The sequence below is a fragment of the Dendroctonus ponderosae genome, unplaced genomic scaffold (assembly GCF_020466585.1).
Source record: "Dendroctonus ponderosae isolate FM_Combo_2020 unplaced genomic scaffold, Dpon_F_20191213v2 Dpon_F_20191213_1, whole genome shotgun sequence".
In the NCBI taxonomy this organism is placed as follows: domain Eukaryota; kingdom Metazoa; phylum Arthropoda; class Insecta; order Coleoptera; family Curculionidae; genus Dendroctonus; species Dendroctonus ponderosae.
In genome coordinates, this window is record NW_026017110.1 from 42,429,836 (window position 1) to 42,451,934 (window position 22,099).

Consider the following 22,099-nt stretch of genomic DNA (forward strand, 5'->3'; position numbering starts at 1 on the left):
GGTAATTAGAAGGAAATCGAGGCTACTATGCCGGCAGAGGCCCTTTTCTAAAAAAAAGGTTGCTGCTAGTGCAATTGAACTTCCGATTTTTTATGTGACTATACTAGATCTTATCGATGCCCTTGACGTCGTGAGGCTCGGGGCTATAGCCCCGTAGCCCCCCTAGATCCAGCGCTGAGTGCAATGGCAATTGCTTGTTTCATGTAGAACAAATAATTGGTTTATAAATCTTCATTGGAATACAGTTGTTATCGCCATTCATAAACGCACAGTCTGTTTTATTGTTGTTATCTGCATTTAGCTTCCTAGTGATAAACCTAATTAATTCCCGGCACATTCCATGCGAGTGAAGTGTGGCGAAAGTTTGTCATTGAAGATGTTTTAAGTGAGTTTTAATTGGATGCTTGCTTGTCAATTATCGGCATCCAAAGAGTGAAAGTAAGTGTGCCTTTCATCAACACCAAGTTCTTCTAAGGCCGACATGGATCCCTTTTCCAGTTTCCCCAATCCATTAGCCAGTCAATTTGGCCGATTGCTCCAATCACTTCGGCCCTAACCAAAGTCCTTTCTGGATTTTCTTGGCCTTCGTCCAGTCGCCACAGCCATACATGAAATCTCTGATCGAGAAAAATGGAAACGCTGCCTGCATTGTGCCCTGCGCGCTCCACTTCTCTGGAAACTATCGATTTTCCAGAATCTGGCAGGGTGCTGTCGGTCGCCATATTGCTTAGTGCTGATCGTTGGCCCTGTGGCCCATAATTCCCACGGTGGAAAAGCCCGAATAGAAACGCGATACTTGTGAAAAACAGCCGCAAAATGGAGCGGCACTGTTGAGGATCAGCCACATCGACTTCCAGAAGTCTCAGGTAGCTATTTGCTCTGATTTTCTCAACGACAACCCGACCGTTTTGCAAATTCGCTTTGCCGTTCACGTTAAATCCCCCAAACCACCCTTGGAAGAGCGCTGGGCTCTTTTTCAGTGCTGGGAACTGGTAGGGTTCGACTAGGGCTACGGCCCCGTGGGGGTATTGATTTCTGAAGAAAAAAACGGTCTCATTGACAACAATCCTCGAATGACTTTAGAGCAGGAAGCGATCGATTTGTGGCTCCCGAACAGGGGCATTGTTTATAAAATGAGGCAGAGGATTTAACGATTTTTGTCTTTAGTTGCTTAAAAATGGGCGCAGCTGGCAGGTTAGATGGAATTTGCAGCCTCCGTAGCCAGAAGTAGATTTGGTTTCATTAAAAGAGAAGGACCACGTTTTTATCATTTTTGCCCTTTAAATGTTCGAAACATTAAATGTTCGAAACAGTTAAAGTTAACAAAAGTTCGAGAAACGTTAGAGTAAAACCTTAAAACGTACGAAGCTCATCAAGTTGACTCCAAACCAAGCCTTTGCTGCGAAAAATTTTGCTAGTCGTTAAATGTACGGCACCTCCAAAGATATGCAGTGCAGAAGTCCAAGAAAACTTTTTAAATAACTTCAAATTCAGAAACAATCAAATAATTCTGTGCACATCAGTAGAGAGAGGGAAGCATTGTGTATAAAAATAGAGGTCCTTACAAATTCGCTAAAGTGAACCCTGCACAATTTTTTTATTTCAGGCCAAATTTTGAGGAGTGTGTGGCAATTCACCCATTTAGATCAATTGCAATTGTCGCATACTTAAATGGAAAGTCTGAAAGTAACATTTTCACTAAAAAAAGTTGTACCAAGCCCTTGGGGCACGCCACTGGTATAGAATACCAATTTTTTGACCAAGCTGGCAACAGTGTGTTTTTCGTTCGTTTGAACGTTAATGTTGCAGAAAAGTCAGCTCCCGACATTTCTGCATAAGAAACCTCTAGAGTTGAAAAAATTTGGAAGAATTTTCTTATGTGAAAACTTTTTCAGTGATTTTTACGTTTGAATTTTTGCTTCCAAACGATGCTTCCTATCAAGAAAGGCTTTTCTTCATAACATGTCCGGCTGCCCAAAATACATACAGTGTATTTTCGTTGCATTTCCCGTAGTTTTTTTTTACTTCTACGCAAATTTTCAGCAATTTTGTCTAAATTTCACACATTTTAGACAACTTCAATTGATGCAAAATTCTTCTAGTCAAGTGGAAGTCTTAGAGTAACACGTTCACTGAAAAGTTTTAAAGTTTCGAAAGTAGAGCATCCTCAGTTACCACTGAACCATCCTGATCTATAAACATCAAGCCGTAAACCAAACTGGCATCAGTGTTTTTTTGTTTTTTCGCAAATAATCTCTTTGTCATTTGCGGGACTTTTGAGCTTCAGATATGGGAGACTTTAGAATGTTTTTTATGCTAAAACATGTTAGCAGTTTTAACAGGTTTTTCTATTCATCGAAGCTTTCTGTCAAAAAGCGTCTTCTTCATAAAATGTCCGGATGCTCAAAAGACAAGCAGTGGTGTTTGCAAAATTATTTTGGAATAATCGCTTTATAAAAAATCACAAAAAGCATTGTTTCCAAAAAATCCAGATAGATTCAAAACCAAAAACAAGCAACCAAATTTTAAGCAATTTTTTCACATTTTTACTCATTTTAGACAATTACTGTTGAGACAAAACAGCACTAGTAAAGTGAACTGTCAAACCAACATTTTTTCTAAAAACCGGTTTAAAAGTTTGTAGGAAAAACATCCTCAGATTCCACTGACCCACACTATTCTGTGCTTAGGCACAAATTAATGCCGAAGTTGTGGCGAGCCCTCCGGGCACGGCACTGGCGTGGTAAAACAAACTGTAAACGAAGCTGGCAACATTGTGCTTTTTGTTCCTACCAGTGGCGTGCGTATTTTCTTGTACTCTAAACTCCCATTCCTCACATAGATTTTCCTTTCTTCGTACAAATTACTTTTTGGAAGGAACCTTCAGAGATCGAAGCATTTGGGACAATTTTTGTTGCCAAAACTTTTTCAACGACTGCTCTATTTTCTGCTTTCTAAACAAAGTTTACTGTCAAAAAATGCGGCTCTTCATAAAATATCCGGCCGCTCAAAAGATCTCAAATAATAAAGCTGAAAATCATAAACTTTCTTAATCAAAAAGCATTGTTTACAAAAATTCAAAAACCTCAGTGGGAGGAATTAAATACAAACAACTGGATAGAGGGGACCAATGCGTATAAGAAATTATATTCATTTTTTCTTTAGCGCTGCGAGCCGGTGTTGATTGCTTGATTAGAAAACCAATTGGGTTGAAATTTCACTCATTTTCTAGTGACGAATCAACTGAAAATTCCCACTTCACAGTCCCATTAAAGTAGTGCAAAACAATCAATTGCATCCTGCAGCTTTTTTTCTAACGCTTGATTTACAGGCGATAACTTTTCAAAAAATATAATTATCTTTTTCTTTTCAGGCCACAAAATGGCACCCCGCATTAGTTCGCTGTACAAGCGAGCGGTAACCGTACCACCCCACCTGAACAAAATGAGCACCGAAGATACTACCAGTATGGAGGAAAAGTTCATCGACGTTTCGAGCTCATTGTCGCCCTCAGACGCGCCAGCTGAAGGTCCCCATATCTTTAATAATAGATCATATCATCCATCTCATGGTCGCACCACTCCTTTTGTGGTAGTACCAGGTAGAGCTTAATAATGACTTAAGTAAGATGTGCACTCACACTCAATCACACACTATTGCACACTCTTTGAGCTCGCGCGTGCAGTAAAATCCTGCAGAATTCGAAATTTTCTGCCCCCATAGCGTCTATTGACCTATTTTCCTGGCGGGGTCACGAAAGCTATTGGGAAAATCGATTTTTTCTTTAAAATTCTACTCAGAGCATAGACCATTAGGGGACATACTGGGCGATTAATTGTGGGCAAGGATGACTTCCAATTCAAAATTTTAACGTAACAACCTAAAGCATTTCAGTGCACTTTGCATTTGAATGCATAACAAATCCATGACCTAAATGGATCAATTTTCCATCAACAATTAGCGCTGTTAACGAGTATGTATGTACAGGGTTATTGATTGAGCTTTGGCCACCCCATCTTAACATTTAATTTGAAATTTAGAGAAAAATGTTACATACAAAAGTTGTAGATATTAACGTCCAGTTTATTTTAAGATAGCATCAATTGATACAGGGTGTTTCAGCCTCAAGTGAAAGAAACTTACTTTTTTTAAATGGAATGCTAAATGTAAAATCTTGCGATTTTTTGGACATTTGACGTTTTATTTTTTTTTTCTCGAAAACGATGCTTCCTGTCGACCAAAGTTATTCTTTATAAAATCTCGGGATCATCGGGTACTATCCAAAGGTATTTTTAAAATTTGACAAGTTTCATAGTTTTCGAGAAACTCGCGAAAATATGATTTCCAATAAACTGCAAATATATCGATAACGAAAGAGCTGATGTCAATCTAATTAGTCCAGTCGATCGGCCGTCTCAAGTTCTATAAAAAAGTCGGAATTAACTTTTTCACTACGATTGATAATAAACGAGCAACTGACGATTTTGTAATGCATCCAAAATTTTCGGGAAAAATTTTCGAAATTTTCTCCAATTTTGGAATGTAAAATTTTGTAAAAGTTGATTCGTATTTGTCTCAATACAAATTGGTGTCAATTTGAACCAATTCCAATGTCATTTGACAATTTTGAAAATTTTCCTTCCATAAGAGCCTGCACAAAATTTTTCGTTTTTTCCCTATAGCTCTCAAAGAATTTTTTTAACCGACCAAAGTTGATTTGTCATGTAACTTTTCCGTATCTAAGCATCTGTCAACGAATAGTTTTTTTTTAAATTTTCAACAAAAATTTTGGTGGGTGAAAGAAACCCTTGCAATTTTTTCGAAACTTTACATTTTATTTTTTTTATCGAAAACGCAGCTTTCTGTCGACAAAAGTTATTCTTTATAAAATTTCGGGGTCCTCGGTCACTATCTAACGGCATTTATGCACTTTTTCAGCTTTCATAGTTTTCGAGAAAATCGCAATATCAATATCAAAATCAATGGCAAATATTCAAAAAACTGCAAATATCTCGGTAACCGAAAGAGCTGAACTCAATCTAAGCAGTCCGATCGATTGGCCGCCTCAAGGTCCATAAAAAATGTTATTATCTTTTTCGCTACGATCGATGATAAACGAGCAACTGATGATTCTATAAAAACATGCAAAATTTCGGGAAACATTTTCGAAATTTTCGAAACAATTTTGTGATGTCAACTTCGGTCAAAGTTTGAGTCAAAATAGGGCGTTTCCACTGATCCGAAGCAATTCATTACACTTGAAAAATTACTTTTTTCTTACCTTTCACCAAACGTAACGTTTCATAAAGAAGGTAAGTTTGGTCTGTCACTTGAATTTGAGACACCCTGTATCAATTGGTACTACGACTTATGTATTTAACAAATTTCTCAAAATTCCAAATTAGATGCGAAAACGGGCTGGCCAAAGTTCAATCAATAACCCTGTACACGACAATTGCATTAAAACTGCATACTTTGCCTAATAAAATATGCGCTGAACTGAGCACTCCCTGGTAAAGCCGACATTACTAACATTGCCGCATTCTCGGCACACAACTATGGAACCAGTTAAGCCCCAAAACCCGAACCCCCCAAAATGGTACCCACTGTTTCAGTATTGGGTTCTAGGGGCGCTGTTTGCCTGCATAGATCTCACCCACCTAATATCGTTTGTTACAGAAGCAAAGCCCACCAATGGCACCATCGTCAAGGAAAACATCCTGCAGGATGCGATGGACAAGCTACAGAAGGAGACTAATATGGACCAATGGGTGCTGGTCACCATCCTGATTGGTAAGTCGATGTTCTTCTATAGCGGGAGAAAAATTGAGGTTTGTTCTGGCGCAGCCGTTTCTGCAGTGATTCTGGGCATCTGCTTCTGCTGCATAAGGCGATGCTTCCGGAAACGCCGCTCAAAGGACAAGAAGGGCATGAAGGGGGCCGACCTCAAGTCCATCAACCTGCTGGGGTCTTCTTACAAAGAACAGGTGAGAATGGGGGGAGAATTTGGTCGGTTGGGGTTCTAAAATAATTGAGGGCCTTCAGGTGCAGCCCGATATGGATGAACTGACCGCTAATGCTGAAGAACCGGACGAGAGCGACAAGCCGGAGGTGCAGAAACTGGGAAAACTGCAATTTAAGGTAGAATTTTTAGTGGTTTTGAGTGTTGAGTGAACTTGATTTTCCTTTTTCTTTTCTCCCGTCTTATGGTTTTTAGTTTCAATCTACGACTTTCCTTTTCCTTTGAAAACTTTTGATTCAGTTTCTGTTATGTTGCCTATTTTGATGATTTTGTTAGTTAGTATGTGTTTTTAGGGATTTTGGCCGGTAATTTTTTCACTTGGAGTAGTAAGTACCCTAAGTTGGGACAAAGTCAGGATTTACTGTCACTTAATTAGAATTTTTAGAGCTTTTACTATCAAGCATCCTACATAAGCTGTAAGTTTTTCAAATTCCTGTTTAATCCCAGTCTGAAATTGGAACTGTTTTGACCAGAACGTGCACTTGCGAGATCAAACTCATTTTTTTTAGTTGCGTTTACACAGTCGGCAGAAAACAGGTTTCAACTAAAAGAAAATTTCAAAGTTTTCACGATCAAATATCTTTTATAAGCTGAGAGATTTTAAGTTTCTGCTTCTGCTGGGGAGGACGGATGGTAAACATTTTCTTAGTAGGAAGGTTAGCTTGCTTGGAAACATTCATTTTTATTGCGTTTTCAAAGCCAGAAAAATATAATTTTAGTGTGTCTTAAATGTAAAATCTTCGGACTTTTTAGTACCAGATGTCTTTTATCCATTGAGAGTGTTTTAAGTAGCTGCTTCTGCAGGGTCAAAGGTTTCAAATTTTTGGACATGAGCCCTCACTTGCTTCAAAACGTTATTTTTGGCGAAAAAGTCGGAAAAACTCTGTATCTACTGCCTCTTAATAAAATTTTCACGGTTTTTATAACGTTATGAGTTTCACAAACTGTAATAATGTACAGTTTCTGCTGTTTCGAGTTTCAAGTTGGGAAATTTTAGACCAGAACGTGCATTTGTGTGGAAAAGTTAAATTGATTTTTCATTTTTCTTTCCTCGCCTCTTCACTGCTTCGTTATGGTTTTGAATTTCAATCATTTCAATAACTTTCCTGTTCCCTTGAAAGCTTTTGATTTAGTTTACATAATGTTGTCCATTTTGATTATTTCGTTAGTGAGTAAATTGGAGAACAAAATTATGTTTTTAGAGCTTTTCTGCCTTAGTGGAATATAATTTCTTCCTGACGTGACGCGATTCTGAAGATGCAAGCCACTCGTGTGTGCGAAACGTCAGGAAGGAATTTTATTCCACGACGACCTAAAAGCTCCAGAAAGTCATTAGGTACAAGCTATGGCCACAAAGGTGGAAGATGGGCCACAAAGGCCACATGGGCCACAAGGGCCACAAGGGCCACAAGGGCCACAAAGGTGGAAGGAAACAAACGTTCAAAGACTTCTTATAAACAATTGTGATAATTTAGATTTTTAAGTTTAAAATCGTTTTCTTAGCACAGTTTTAAACTTATCAATATGACGTACTTAGTTGGGAAATCATCTTGAATATTATAAGATTTTTTTAGCGCCCAAATATACAAATGAAGAATTGTTTTCCACTGCTTAGCGGGCACATAATTTTTCGATTAAGGCAAAATTCTCCGAAAGCCGTAAATTTTTCCTTATTTCAAAAATCATCTGCCCGCTTAAGTCCCATAAAATCCCTTGATTAGAAATTATGTTTCATAATGCAATTGCAAAGAAAATAGCATCTCATAATTATTTATTTAATGTAAAAAATAGACAAAAAACCGTCAGTAACTACAACTAAAACCACAGTGATTATTCTCAACTTTGCACGTTTTTACCTCGTATGGCGTTGATTTGAGACGTTTTTTCCCGGTGTACACAAAAATCTTCAATATCTAGCGACTTTGCCCTGGTTTTCCCTGGACTCTTCAGTTGCGATTGTTGAAAAATCAACTGAGATTCACTGTCAATCTCTGTGGAATTGTGGACACTTTTCTGTAAATTCCACTATCAAAGTGAGAGTTAACTCCGAAAATGAAATTGCAGCTGGAGTATGACTTTAACCAAAACAGCTTGTCCGTGACAGTCATCCAGGCTGAAGACTTGCCCGCTCTAGACATGGGAGGCACTTCAGATCCCTACGTCAAAGTCTACCTGCTCCCAGACAAGAAGAAAAAATTCGAAACCAAAGTGCACCGAAAAACTCTAAATCCCGTCTTCAATGAGACCTTCGTCTTCAAGGTACCAAACATCATGGTGTTTGTTGTTGAGTAGTTTTTTAACACTTCTTCGTTTTCTTCCAGGGAATGCCCTACGCTGAAGCCATGAACAAGACGCTTGTATTCGCGATCTTCGACTTCGACCGCTTCTCCAAGCACGACCAAATCGGCGAAGTGAAGGTGCCTTTGTGCCAGATCGATCTGGCTCAAACTATCGAGGAATGGCGAGAACTCCAAAGTGTGGAAGGCGAGGGTGGCCAGGTGAAATATTTTGTTTTTCTTTGCGCTCAGGGGGTGATCAACCGGTTTCTTTTTGTTGAAAACACTTCAAATCGAGCTGATCAAATTTGAATTTGGCGCCCCATCACTTCAAAATATGACAATGCCTCTTGGACAAGGTCTCATCCATTGAACCAATCAATATCGTCTATTCAAATATCATTATTCAGTTGCCGTGGCAACCACTAGTGTCAGCTGTGTCAATGTGTTTGTCATTAAACGGACATTTATATATATCTTGGGACCTCCGCATTCAAAACCATGTTTCTCAACCTTCAACGCCCCAGTTGATAAATTTGCACCCAATTTCACTCGAATGCTGATCAAGATTCTTCAGCATCTGTACTGTAATGGCCTTTGGCGTTCTGGGGCATGAATCACTAGATGTTTCATGGGGTCAGTTCTCTGATTCCCATGAATGTACATTTCAAGAACATCAGAGGCATTGAAAATCGTACTGCCCCAAGAAACACCACCAATAAAACTCGTTAGTAAAAGAATCATCTACAGGGTAAGCACTATTTTACTTTAAACGCTAAGAAGTTCTTGAAAATTACCGAAAGAAGTGCTGTAGCGTTTCTTATACAAGAGGTTTGATTCTACTAAGAGTGGCAGGCGAAAAGTAATTTTTCCATCGAGATTGTTAATGATGATTCAGTAGTATGCAAACAAAAACCACTGTCTGTGTTGAGCCAAATGGGGCGAAATAATAGCCCTACCTATGACCACCATTTGGTGGCCATCTCCTTCCATTCTTGTAACTGCTTAACATTAATCAAATTTTTTGGAGCCAAATTCAAATGTATGATACCGAAGCAGAATCTGCAACACCTTCTAATCAACGAAAAGAAACAGTTGTTTGTTTTGGGGTGTAAATCGCTGTTATTTAAATGAACCATACACCCAGTTCGGACCGAAACTAGCTGACTTGGTTGCACCAGTTCTCACAAAAAACACTCAACAGTGGAAATTCTTCAACCGACGAAAGAACTGCTTAACGAGTGTTTCAAAATTCAATCTTTAACATTATCTGCACACAAAAGCTGCGTTCTTGTGTTATACATATGAAGCTTTGTTTGATTCAGTGTACTGAGGGGGGAGCTTTTATCATTTGTTTCTTAAGGACATTTACAGGTTTCGAGGACACACTTTTCAGTTGAGGCCCCATGCAGTGATCAACATTTACTTACTAATCCAACACTTGATGGACCAATTTAAAACGTTGCGCATTTCGTGTTGTTTTAACTTGGTCCATACCACCACACTCCAAACTCAAAGCAGTGGACATTATATATTGACGTAAACTATTTTCTCTTTTTCCTAAAATTATCTCGTTCTGCTTTGATTGGCTGTGTTTCTGGTTGTGCCCGGCGCATTTGTGCATGATCTGCTTCCAATACGATCACTTTACTGTTCACGTAAGTATATTTCATCGTATATTGGTTCTCCATATGCAAAATCCTTTCTCCCGCCATCAGCGGTTTCATCCGACAGAGGATTTTGCATTATCATAAATGTTTACCGAGGCAGGCAGTAGCTGATCTTGTTTGTCATGCCGGAGGGATGAGCCACTGCCTTCCTTCAATTCTACTTAATTTACATTGTAGTCCTGATGTTTAAGCCACCAAATCAACGCTCCTCAAATGCAGGCTGCATCTGCAGGCACGTTGCTCGGGTTGTTCTTTGCATATTTACTACCACTCTATCGATATCTGCTCTTATTATATGGATTTCTTCAAGAGTCAGTCACTCTTGTGCATTTCCATTCTCTGAACAAATTGTATCTAAAATATTCGTTGTCTGCATTTCAGCCCCGAAAACTAGGTAGAAATAGGAATCAGGTTTTTATGGCAACAAGCGATTTGCTGCTGTAAAATCCCTCATCCGAACTGTTCAATTCATGTACAGGGTGCCGCTTTTTAATGCTTTGTGAGGAGAGCTTCTAAACTAAAGAGGGGGAGAGTCGCTTAAATGAGTCTTGTGGAGTGAGTTTACAGGAAACTTAACATAAATCACTGTGATTTCTGAATTATCCAAAGTGTCTAAATTCAAACTGTGCACATAATCTGCAACAGAACAGTTTTGAAAAAAAAAATTTTTTGAAAAGTTGATGCAGTTTAGGCAATAGGCTAAAAAGTGCGCGCCAGTGTTTAAAAATTCGCTACTCGCACATTTCTGCAGATTTAAACCTATACTTTTGGATTTTTGTAGAGGAAGCCTTTATTTGACAAATAGAGAGAAGCTTAATCCATTGTGTGCCATTATTAAATTTCGGGATTTTTTTAAAATGCCATGTAATTTAATCAAAAACCTTTTATATGATTTTGTTTAATTCTGATGCCCCTAATTTAGGTCGTGGCTTCAAAGGTGCACGCCAGTGTTTAAAATCTCACAACTTAGAAACTTTGGCAGATCTAAGGCTACACTTTTGGTGTTTTGTAGAAGAAGCCTTCGATATCAAACGAACAGAATTTCAGCATGTAAACTGCTCGTATTAACTATCAGAATTTTTTTTTAATGACCGTGCACCTGATGGTTCAAAAATACACAACTCGGAAAATTATGCAAATCTAACTCTCTCATTTTACGCATTTGTCGGGGAATCCTTAATTGTTTAGTGAACAACTAAATTTAGTAGGCGCTTGCGTTAACTATCTAGACTTTTTAAATGCGATGTATATCGATAAGTGTCTAAAAATTTACAACTCGCGAAATTTGGCAGATCTAACACTTCAATTTTATACTTGTCGAGCATGTTTTATTTATTAAGGGCACAAAATTTCAGTCTTTTAGGCACTTGCATTAAATTTCTATATTTTTTTTTAAATGCGATGTAATTTAGACAATAACCTAAAATGTACATGTAAGTGTTTAAAAATTCACAACTTGCAAAATTTGGCAGGTCTAAGGCTCCGGTTTTACGAATTTGTCAAGGAAGCCTTAGTTATTAAGGGGACAAAATTTCAGTCTTTTAGTTGCTTGCATTAACTTTCTGGATTTTTTTAAATGCGAAATCCAGGCAATAACCTAAAATGTACGCGAAAATGTGTAAAATTTAACAATGCGGAAATCTCAGTTGATCTAAGGCTACTATTTTACACACTTTTCGAAGAAGCTTTAGTTATTACGTGTACCAAATTTCAGTCAGGCGGTCGCATTCACTTTCTGCGATTTTTTAAATCCGATGTATTTTAAGCCAAAAGACTATATACATATTTTTGATTTTTTTATCGGGAAGCGTTAGTCATCAAATGGACAAAATTTCAGTCGATTAGGTGTCCGCATTCTCAATCTGGAATGTTTCTGCTTCTTTTTAAAAAAGTCCAATGTAACTGTTTTTTTTTACTGTTTAAAAATTTAAAACTGAAATCGCGAATTTTCGGCTGATTTAAGACTAAGCAGTAATTAATTCTTTCATGGGCCAACGTTTCGAATTTATTCAAGTCATCCTCAGGGCTCTATGAAGTCAGTGCCATATTTACTCAAGGGTAACATGCTTCTCAAGGTCAGTCTAGTAATACTAATCAGTCTAGTCTGCCTTGAGAAGCATGTTGCCCTTGAGTAAATGTGGCACTGACTTCATAGAGCCCTGAGAATGACTTAAATAAAGTCGAAACGTTGGCCCCTGAAAAAGTTGTGTTTTATTTTGCCACCATCCGTTGACCGAAAATCCCACTATCAAATAATTAATTACTAATTATCATCACGGTCACTAATCAGCCACAACATAATCTAAGACTAAGGTTTTATAAAATTATCGACGAAGTATTACTTTCACTTCGAAAATTTCAGTCCTTTCGGCGCTTGCGCACTTTCTAGAAATTTAAAAAGTCAGACATAATTTAGGCAACGATCTCAAAGATGCACGGCAACGCTTAAAAACTCAAGCCTCAGCAGATGCAAGATTGCAATTTTGTTCATTTATAGAGGAAGCCTTAAACGCATATAATTTCAATCGTTTTTGGACTGAGATTTACTTTCCGGAAATTTTTGAAATCCGACGTAATTCTGGCAATAGTCAGTCTTAAAGGTGCACGCTCATGTTTAAAAATCTGCAACTTGCAAAATTGAGCAAATTGAAGGCAAAATTTTTTAACTGTTTGTAGAAGACCTTATTTATTAACGGCACAGTATTTGCTCTACTGAAAATATCTGTAAACCAAGATTTTTAGACGCTCAAATGCGGCTGAAAACCCACAAAACGGCACTCTAAATGGTCTAGTTTAGAACATCCTTTCACTAAGCAAGAAAAAGCTTCACCTTGTATAAGACAGTAACTCCCAAATGGAGTTTCCAGCTTCGCCAATCCAAACAAGGTGAAAAGTCAAATATTTTGGATACAAATCGCGAGTAAACATGACTTGCTCTCACCAACCTGTTTTACTTACTATTCAATATTTTTATCTGCATGACCCTCTTTTTGTTGGCATTTTGCATCTCTGGCTGGTTATTTGTTAATCGACAGTTTAATTGTTAACAACCAAGGTGAGTTTGGAGCCGTTTCGTTCGATTGTTCGATCAAACTGCGCATCCACATTTAAACCGGCCGCGCTTTTGGCGAGTTTTATCGAACATGGAAACTCATCTGCAAAACATTCTACTCTTGGTCTTCGAAAAACATACGAGTTGATGGTTTTCCAATTTTTTCCTTCCAGCATGCCAGCACCAATTAGTTAGATGAAACAGCACAGTACATAATTTTTCTCAAGGCACCCAATGTGAAACCAATAAAACGCGAAGTCATCAAGCAGATCACGGCCAACGAAACAGCAACTTGCAATCGAGTTAATAAGCAAAGCTTGGTTTCACATTGTTCCAGGGAACCCAATTTCTTGCTAGTTATTGGTAAAAAAATATCCAGACTCTCTGGAATTTCCCGATGTCTCTATAAAAAGGTACTCTTTCACACACAAGTTTCTCTTAGCCCTTAGTACGCAATACATGTTTCAACTAGCCCTTTTACATAGATCAACAAATTCCATGCTGTTTCCAATAGACGTTAGTGTAATGTGTACTTAAGTTAAGCGCGATCTGAATCCAGGCCAGAATCCGTCCGAAATGCGTAAATAGGGTTTGAGCTGGGTGTTTCCGCGCTATTTAGGCGACACAACCACATTCCTAATCTAACAATGCAGACAAGTTTTAGATACGATTTACTTGATTTTACTTTATGCCAAAACACCGTAAGGTAACCGAGCTATTTAGGGTTCCACCTACAAGAACACGACTTTCCTTTTCGTTGTGCACTTGGAACCGCACGTGGTTCCGCTACTGAAATTTGTTACCAGTGTGCTCCCAACCCCCCCGGACTGTATTTATATGTATATACAGGGTGGCTGGAAATTATTGTGCAGCAGTTTTCTGGCTGCGTTTTATGCCACTCTAGATCGAATTGGCGTATATTTAATTAATATCTCGGTATATGTACAGATGAGGTAATTTACCCCTTTTACCTGCTTAAATTTTGACACCGAAACTACAATTATCACGAAATACGGTTTCAGCGAACCTATAAGAACATCATCTGGGATAAGTCAGGGCGATTCTTTAAGTCCTGCTACCTTTAATCTGATCGCTTATCAGCTGAAAAGAACCAACTCGCTGCAAACTTCAGGATCTTTTCAAAAATTGGATGATTGAAATACGTAACACTGTGTTGAGTTGCGCTATTGAGTTGGCGCTACCTAAGTTAACGAGTAATAACTCATCGGTTAATGAGTTATAAGTAATTTATTAAAGCTTTACGAGACCCGAGACTGGAATTTTCACATCTAAAAAAAAGGTCTACATTCCTTCTGAGTAACGTTTTACTACTTTGTTTAAACAACTAAAAAAAGTAATCCAAATTTTCCCAGCAAAAGAACTGAGTCCAAAGAAAGTCGACGAGTTTTCTTGTAAAATCAATCTCGTAATAATTTTGTGGCATAAAAGATTCAATTTGCCAGTATTTTACAGTAACACGTTAGGAAAAACCCGGTTTTTATGTTTAGTGATAGTGTTGTTTCGAAATATTGACCTAAAAGTGAAGAAACCCCAATATCCAAGAGTTTTCCAAATAAATGATTATGAACCTTGGCTTTTACAGTTCGGGGAAATAATTTTGGAAAAGAACCAGTATTAATTATTAGGGTTTTGTCGATAATTCGAAGCTGAAAAAAGTTTTTCAAAAACGTTTGCGAAGGGGTTAAGGAGATGAGTGTTCCAATAAAATCTATCTTATAATTTTTTACAGAAAATACCTGAAGTTTGTCAGTATTGTAACTAAATAACAATGCGATTTTTCCGCAGAAAGAATTGCTTAATAGAAACTTTGTTAAAACTAGAATGACCTGACAATTTAAAAGAACTTTAAATATCTTCAGAGCGATGATTTTTCAAGATAATCATCTTAATTACTTTCGATAAAAAACTGAATACAATTATTTGATTTTTGTGCCAAATTCGAAGCTGCAAAAAGTTTTCCAAAGGTCCCTGCAAACCGATGAATGAGGCGAATTTTCTATCTAAATGTCTAAAAAAAAATTTTTTTTAATCAGAAAATAATGGTTTTTGCGTTTTCGATTAATAAATGGTTTTCGGGGCAAACGGGACTAATTTATTTTCGTTTTTGGCTCGAATTCGATGCTGAAAAAAGTTTTTGTTAAATTTTTACAAAGCTTATAAATGTATCTTCTAATTTTTCGCGTAAAAGACTTCCAGATCGTCAATATTTTTAAGTGAAACTCTACAAAATAGAGCGTTTTTGAGTGGAATGTAGAGGAAAAAAATCAGTCAAAACTAAAAAACCACGTTTTTTTTAACAAGCTCTCCAGTCTTCAGAAGAATGGAAGTGACGAACTTTCCAAATAATCTGTTATAAACTTTCGCTTATTTTGTTCGTTTTTTGATAGAAAATTACTTGATTTTTGTTCCAAATTCGACGCTGGACAGGGATTTCAAAACGTTTTACAAAGCGACCAAGGCTCCGAAATTTATTTCATAATTTTTCACGGAAAATACCTACCTTAAGTTTGTCAGCACATTTAAGTGAAATTTTAGAAAATTGAGCATTTATAAGAAACTTGGCTAAAACTGGAAAATTCTGAAATTTAACGGAAATGTTAAAAATATTATTACTAAATAGCTTAAAATAAATCTAAAAACTAGTAAAAAAGTCATCAACATTTTCCCGGACGACGGAACTGAGTTAATGCGCCGGTGCGTTGGGTTGGCGCGTAGCACTGGGCCCACTCCTAAAAATTCACGGACTTACCCAGGCCTAGATTGAACAGATGATGACATTCAAATATCTTGGATGTCAGTTACGGAGTGGAGGACCAGGCAATCGAAGGTACGATAGCATCAGCATGGAGGAGTACATGAGCACAGAAGCCAAGGTAAAGATCTACAACACGAGTCGACAGAACAAAAACAGAGCAGCTATTAAGATAATCGGAAATGAAGACGCTGATTTCTATTCTGGGCCTGACTCTATGAGACAAAATAAGAAGCAAAAAGATCAGAGAAGAGTGGGAGAGCCAACATGTTGTCAAATGGACAAAAGATCGCAGTTGGCACCGGAACGAACATGTGGATAGAGCCAACGAGGAAGGATTAATTAAAATAGCCCCGAATGAAAGGTCAGCAACCAAGTGACCGAGGGGTAGACCGCCGAAAAGCTGGAAGTCATTTTCAAGCGAGACGTGAGGCGTGTGTAGAAGACCAGGCGCAAGCCTATCAAAAACATCCCTTTATCGAAACATCCCTTTGGAGGTGTCTTCAGCTAGCAAGGACAAAACAGTCGTAAGCCACTTTTAAAGTATAGCAAAGCAGGACGGCCTTGGTCTTGGTGTTGTGGTTGCAAACCTAATTTTCTCATTTATACTTCACTTTAGTGTTGGTATGTAAAGCGCTTAAAACCGTGTCAGTTTGCTGCCTACCAGAACAGATTTAATGCGGCTTAATATCGTGAGCTTCGCAAGTCGCTTTCAAAAGTCTTGGAGCATTCAGAAAACCAAGCGAACATTAATTGCGAAAGCATGCAGCTAAAGAACTGCGCCCAAAATTTCGGCCACCCAGTATATCACCCCTGTATCGTAACCACATCCCAGCTTGATAACACCTAAGTCTTGATTGCGCATGCAAAACTCCAACGGTGTGACTTTGTTTCTGTTTTCATTGTCTGTTTGTTTCCTTTTTTTTAAATCTCCATGTATTCCATTTAATGCGAGTTGCCAAAAGCCCATCAAGCTCTGGTCTCTTTGTCTTACCGCTCTAATCCACGACCATTGGGGCTGCAAAATGCCGAATGGCTGGATGCGAGCCAAATGAGGCCCAGGTTCCAGCCATTGGCGTTTCGAAGGGATAGCAACCAAGATTTAGCTGTAATTGAGCTTGAAAGGACCGTGCGCTAATTCAGCTTACTCTACCGTAACCTATTGCAGGACAATAAGTTGGGAGACATTTGCTTTTCTTTGAGATACGTGCCGACCGCAGGAAAACTGACCGTCGTCATTCTGGAGGCGAAGAATCTGAAGAAAATGGACGTGGGCGGTTTGTCTGGTAAGCGCCAGCTTTCAAATTGAAAGACTATTCAGTATCAAAAGCCCTTTGCTACTTAGATCCCTATGTCAAAATCGCCCTAATGCAAAACGGTAAACGGTTGAAGAAAAAGAAGACCAGCATCAAGAAGTGCACCCTGAACCCCTACTACAATGAATCATTCACTTTCGAGGTACCATTCGAGCAGATACAGGTACCAAACGAAATCAGCCAAAACTGCGAAAAAACTTATCGAATTTTTTTTTTATTAGAAAGTCAACCTAGTCATAACGGTGGTGGATTACGATAGAATCGGCACTTCTGAACCAATTGGCAAAGTAGTTCTGGGCTACAATGCGAGTGGTACCGAGCTGCGCCACTGGTCCGACATGTTGGCTTCGCCTCGCAGACCCATCGCTCAGTGGCACACGCTGAAGGACCCGGAAGACGAAAAGAAGGACTAAACATTCGAAACGACGCCTATTTAATATATACCTTGCATATGGTAAGAAGCACCTTATAACTGGTCAGAGGCTTTTTCATTGCTTTCGGACTTTCAGAGTATTAATGGAAGCCCCCAAATCCAAGGCAAGACTAGCCCTATCTCAAATTTGTTGCTGCATATACCTGTAACTATGTTTATAACTTAGAGCTAGAGTTATTAGGACTTTCCCACTCCCAAAACTTTCTTCGGCTTCGGATATTTGTGCAATCGCTCATTTCATCATCCACTTTAATGCCTTAACTTTAACGAATGGAAAAAGAGTTTCGCTAACCCGATGGCACACAGTTACTTTTAGGGAATTCCCGTAGGTCTAGAGAGTTGGACAAGACAATAGAAACTTAAAATTAACAACTAGATTATAGTTGTTTCTAAATAAATAACGTGTAAAGAGGTGCAACCATTTGTAATGCCGTTAAGTAGTATTTTACACTGTATTAAACCTAGAGGGACTGTTGAAGTTTAGAAGAGCAAACATCATTTCATTCAATATGTGTTTCAACGCCCCATCATATCATTCTATAGGTAAGCGAGCATTTGTTTGCATCGAACGAACGGAACGAATTATAATTAATATTTATCTTATCTGATACGATGAAGTAAATTGGGCGAATGTTCAGTTTAATTCGTTCCGTCTGTCAGATGCTAGCGAATGCTCGCTTACGATAAATTTTCTTTTGGTTTGCCATTATTGTAAGATAGCAATTCCTCCATAGAATGTATATATTTAGTTTTCCAAACAGGCGGTTTTTTTTCAAATCAACCAGCTGAAACAAACACAAATAAAGGAAAAAGTCTATTGATGCCGGACAACATTTTCAATGTAAATACTTAGATAGTTGATTTTGCCTTTATTATGTAACGGATACTCTTTTTCTGTAAATAGAGCCTCTAAACACAGCTAAAAACCAGTTACTAGATGTACTTACATTAACATTTCATGTATTGTATTATACTTAAAACGTATACCTACTTATAGATGTAAAATGTGTGTGTTTCGTTGGTTATTCACTTCTATATTTTCGGCTATATTTTCATGAATTGAAAGTCACTATAGATAGGAAATAAGCTGGCGTTTTGGAGCTTAAAGCAGCAGCAAAATGCACGTTGTTGATTCGCGTTTATAAACATAAGTATAGAGTTGAACTGAGTAGAAAGTGCACTAAAGGCTCTATAGCAGAGATGGCAATACTTGTTTAATACCTCTATAATAGACCAGTAGGTTTTAAGGGACAAGAGTTTATTTTAAAAAGCCTGCAAAGAGAGTGTTTGTTTTCATTTATGCTTCCAGACTTAAGTAGCATGTTATTTTAGTTTTAGCTCTAGAATATCTACTAGTGGAGGCTCTTTTGCCAAACGTTAGTCCAACCGGAGGGGAGATTCGAGTGTTTCTTTCCCGGCTAGAGTTAAAAGCATGTTGTAAAAGAACTAAAATGTTGTATAGTGTTTATTCAGTTAACGATCTGAGTTGTTTTAAAATGAACAATAAAAAGATAATATAAAATGTAAAATTTAAAATAAACTGTGGCAATCTGTCGCTCTTGTTAAGCTATTAGGCGTAATAAACCATATCACCTTTCCTGTTGACGAAGGCTGTATTTTTTCCCAAATCACGCTAGGAATTGTCGTTGTAATAGCGGCGCTTCATGGTGCGGTATTTTTTCAGCATGTACAGTGCCTCCACCTCTTTGGTCACAAACTCCCCGTGCTTGATCATCTTTTCCACCTTTTCCCCATCGGTTTCGGCGCGGTTTTTCAAAAAGGCCCCATGCAATCGCGACCGGAACAATTCATAGCCGGCTGGCCAATCTTTACCCAGATGCAACAGCTGGAAATTTGCACAAAAGCTCACTTGAGGTGTATATGGGGCCGGAAATGTTGGCTACTTCTTACTGTTTTGTATAAATTGATCACGCGACTTCTCTGCGCTGAAGACATGATTTCTGCAAACGAATGTCGAGGAATTATCGCCGAGAGAAATTTGGGATTTTTTTCAGAATTTACAGCACTTTATTTACTTAATTCACTAGAAGGCTGTTTGGTATCAGCAACTACGGCGAACTTTAAACTTTGCCCCCTACGCACAGGAAAAATTCAATTTTACAACTAAGGCAGCCAGTATGAGCTGGTGTTTCAATGATAGAAATCAGCATTTATGTAGGCTGGTTTTTAGTTTAGAGCCCCATTTTTGGCACAAAATCACTAACTTTTACGCGCAACAATCATTGAGGTTAAGAGCGCTAAAACCTGAGGCGCTTTTTTGCGCGTATTTACCAAAAACTATCCACTCTTAAATATACAGAAAGCCGTATTTAATTTAAGTTTCGATAGTGTTTTTTTAATGTAACAATTCACTTTTTCCATCATTGAAATTAATTTCTTTCCATAGGATAACAAAGGGCGCTATCATCAGAAACAAGGAAAATAGCGTATGAAATTTAAAAAAAGTTCCGTTCATGTGAGTTTGTCTACTTCATATTTAATAAATTAGCTTTTTGTTGTTTAGTTTTTACGTATTTATAACAAAAAAATAAAAACGTGTATTTATTTGAACGGCCCGTGCGAAGTCCTCGCTCGGTTAGTTCGCGCGGCTCCTGTCGAGGGCTTGTCACTATTGTTAACATGGCTCTCTTATCTCACTCTCCCTTGTCTCTCCTGTCATGGTTCGCACCATAGAGAAAGTAAAATATTTTATATCTTATTTTACTTAAAATATCTTATTTTACTTACTCTATGGTTCGCACTTATACTATACGGGCAAATATCAATCGATTAATGCGTGTTGTCGAACGTCCATTAAAGAAGCGAAACTTTGTTAGTAAATTTACACTTTGTTGGCTGCTAAATAATTTTCGAAAGAAAAAAAAAACGCTGTTAATCAGTCAAAACAAAAATAACGAAAACTGGCAGAAAGCAAAGAAATTATGCGAAACTATTCAAAATGTCTACAAAATGTGCCTAAAAAAAGCAGGTACAAACAAAATGCAGATTTAACAAATGCGCGAAATTTTCCGTACTGTTGCCCTGACAACACTTGACAGACCGGGGGGGATACGGCGTCTTTTCTTACCATCAGAAGTAAATTTCATAGAGAGCAAAGTGACCATAAACCGCTATTTATCTCAAATCACCACTGAGAAAAGTTTTTTGTAAGAGGATTTCCTATCAGACAAACATGTTTTTAAGCACGCAACTTTGGGCCTGATTTCCGAAAGTTGTGATTGTGAAAAACTGCAGGCTCTGGCAATACCGCATCGCTCAATAGGAGAAAATAACCTGAAAAATGAGCCTAACCTCGGTTGTAAACAGAACAATGTTTTAATCAAATTTGGCCCAAAAACCCGTTATATTCTATTCAGTATAGTGGCGAACCGATCAAATGGAAGCTCCGCGCAAAGAAACGGATGTAAATCTCAAATCCATCCTAAGTTCCCCAGTAAAACATACGCCAGCTGTTCCAGTGCCAGACTGGAGCCCCCCGACGCCTGTTCCAGCCCCGGACCTCACGGCAAGTTTCGTAGAATGGCCGTTTTAGCCCCCCATAACATTTAGCTGGTTGTTACAGAGCGGAAAGTCCAATCCCCGTGTGATCCAAGTCAGTATCCCTGGATTGCCCACTGGAGAGCCCTACACCAACATTGCGCTTCAGTAGGTGCCAATTTCAGTGGTAATTTGGGTTTGTTTGTTAAATGCGTGGGGTCTTCAGGAATTGTGTGGCAACTGTTGATATGCACACCACTCTGAACCTACAGCTGATCAATGCCAAGACAAGGAACACTGAATTCAACCCCCAGAGGTTCCATGGGCTTATAATGCGGATCAGGGAGCCGAAAACGACGGCGCTGATTTTCCGGTCCGGAAAAATCGTCTGCACTGGAGCCCGGAACGAGTTTGACGCCTTAATTGCTTCAAAGAAGTTTGCCAGAGTCATCCAGAAGCTCGGCTTTCATGTAAGTACTTTATATATAATTTGAGGCATTTTGAGTGTTGAGTTTTTTCGTCAGTCAAAAAATTAGGTAATTTCCCTGTAGGTAAATAGAGGCTTTCATTGGTAGTGTAATGGATTTTCGGTTCGTAGATCAAATTCGCCAACTTCAAAGTGCAAAACTTGGTTGCTACTTGCGATTTGAAATTTCCCATCAAATTGGAAAACTTGAATCACATGCACGGTCAATTCAGCAGGTCGGTAAATGAGACTCTTTGGGTGTTTGCCCGGTTTCCAATCCAGTGGTTTTTAGTTACGAGCCGGAACTGTTTCCCGGACTCGTTTACCGGATGATCAAACCCAAGATCGTTTTACTCATATTCGTTAATGGAAAGATCGTATTCACGGGCGGTAAATCCCGAGAAGACATCAAGGAAGCCCTAGAGAACATTCATCCCATATTGAGAAGCTTCCGGAAGAATTGATTCCCATTTTACAGGTTTTACCTCTTCACAATCAACAGGGTTTCGTTTATTCGTGTGTATTTGTATGGGCCTATTGTCGTTTAGTTAATAAAAATTTGTCATTCTAAATGAGTTGAATCATTCGCACCC

The 22,099-nt window shown here is 38.4% G+C and overlaps 3 protein-coding genes across 8 annotated transcripts; 2 read left to right on the forward strand and 1 right to left on the reverse strand.

Moving 5' to 3' along the window:
* Window positions 1–242: 242 nt before the first annotated feature.
* LOC109541603 (synaptotagmin 1) lies at window positions 243–19,147 on the forward strand. Of its 4 annotated transcripts, none has more exons than XM_048662034.1 (12): window positions 243–438; window positions 499–866; window positions 3,374–3,601; window positions 5,680–5,793; window positions 5,848–5,987; window positions 6,046–6,141; window positions 8,087–8,281; window positions 8,344–8,520; window positions 16,962–17,079; window positions 17,139–17,272; window positions 17,331–17,563; window positions 17,619–19,147. In XM_048662034.1, the coding sequence occupies exons 3-11, from the start codon at window positions 3,382–3,384 to the stop codon at window positions 17,520–17,522; spliced, it is 1,386 nt and encodes a 461-aa protein (XP_048517991.1). In that variant the 5' UTR covers window positions 243–438; window positions 499–866; window positions 3,374–3,381; the 3' UTR covers window positions 17,523–17,563; window positions 17,619–19,147. The 4 variants fall into 4 exon arrangements, with proteins under 4 accessions (XP_048517991.1, XP_048517999.1, XP_048517995.1 ...); XM_048662042.1 differs by having other exon boundaries at window positions 16,971–17,079; XM_048662044.1 differs by having other exon boundaries at window positions 244–438; window positions 3,374–3,529.
* LOC109541604 (electron transfer flavoprotein regulatory factor 1) lies at window positions 18,995–20,305 on the reverse strand. Of its 2 annotated transcripts, XR_007280533.1 has the most exons (3): window positions 20,291–20,305; window positions 19,454–20,215; window positions 18,995–19,388 (listed from the first exon to the last, which is right to left on the reverse strand). XR_007280533.1 is itself a non-coding variant. In XM_019910479.2 (2 exons), the coding sequence occupies exons 1-2, from the start codon at window positions 19,496–19,498 to the stop codon at window positions 19,176–19,178; spliced, it is 258 nt and encodes an 85-aa protein (XP_019766038.1). In that variant the 5' UTR covers window positions 19,499–19,818; the 3' UTR covers window positions 18,995–19,175. The 2 variants fall into 2 exon arrangements, 1 of the variants encoding a protein (XP_019766038.1); XM_019910479.2 differs by lacking the exon at window positions 20,291–20,305 and having other exon boundaries at window positions 19,454–19,818.
* Window positions 20,306–20,620: 315 nt separating this feature from the next.
* On the forward strand, window positions 20,621–22,078 carry LOC109541609 (TATA-box-binding protein 2). 2 transcript variants are annotated; one of them, XM_019910486.2, is made up of 5 exons: window positions 20,621–21,068; window positions 21,126–21,208; window positions 21,267–21,510; window positions 21,639–21,746; window positions 21,799–22,078. In XM_019910486.2, the coding sequence occupies exons 1-5, from the start codon at window positions 20,940–20,942 to the stop codon at window positions 21,871–21,873; spliced, it is 639 nt and encodes a 212-aa protein (XP_019766045.1). In that variant the 5' UTR covers window positions 20,621–20,939; the 3' UTR covers window positions 21,874–22,078. The 2 variants fall into 2 exon arrangements, with proteins under 2 accessions (XP_019766045.1, XP_019766044.1); XM_019910485.2 differs by having other exon boundaries at window positions 20,623–21,068; window positions 21,639–21,742.
* The last annotated feature ends 21 nt before the right edge of the window (window positions 22,079–22,099 follow it).

Bases quoted from the DNA above. Each gene is read 5' to 3' on its own strand.
- LOC109541603 (XM_048662034.1), top strand. From the start codon at position 3,382: ATGGCACCCCGCATTAGTTCGCTGTACAAGCGAGCGGTAACCGTACCA. The intron at 3,602-5,679 runs GTAGAGCTTAAT...CGTTTGTTACAG, and splicing joins TCCTTTTGTGGTAGTACCAG to AAGCAAAGCCCACCAATGGC. The intron at 6,142-8,086 runs GTAGAATTTTTA...ATGAAATTGCAG, and splicing joins TGGGAAAACTGCAATTTAAG to CTGGAGTATGACTTTAACCA.
- LOC109541609 (XM_019910485.2), top strand. From the start codon at position 20,940: ATGGAAGCTCCGCGCAAAGAAACGGATGTAAATCTCAAATCCATCCTA. The intron at 21,511-21,638 runs GTAAGTACTTTA...TTCGGTTCGTAG, and splicing joins TCCAGAAGCTCGGCTTTCAT to ATCAAATTCGCCAACTTCAA. The intron at 21,743-21,798 runs GTCGGTAAATGA...AGTGGTTTTTAG, and splicing joins ATGCACGGTCAATTCAGCAG to TTACGAGCCGGAACTGTTTC.
- LOC109541604 (XM_019910479.2), bottom strand. From the start codon at position 19,498: ATGTCTTCAGCGCAGAGAAGTCGCGTGATCAATTTATACAAAACA. The intron at 19,389-19,453 runs GTAAGAAGTAGC...GCAAATTTCCAG, and splicing joins TGATCAATTTATACAAAACA to CTGTTGCATCTGGGTAAAGA.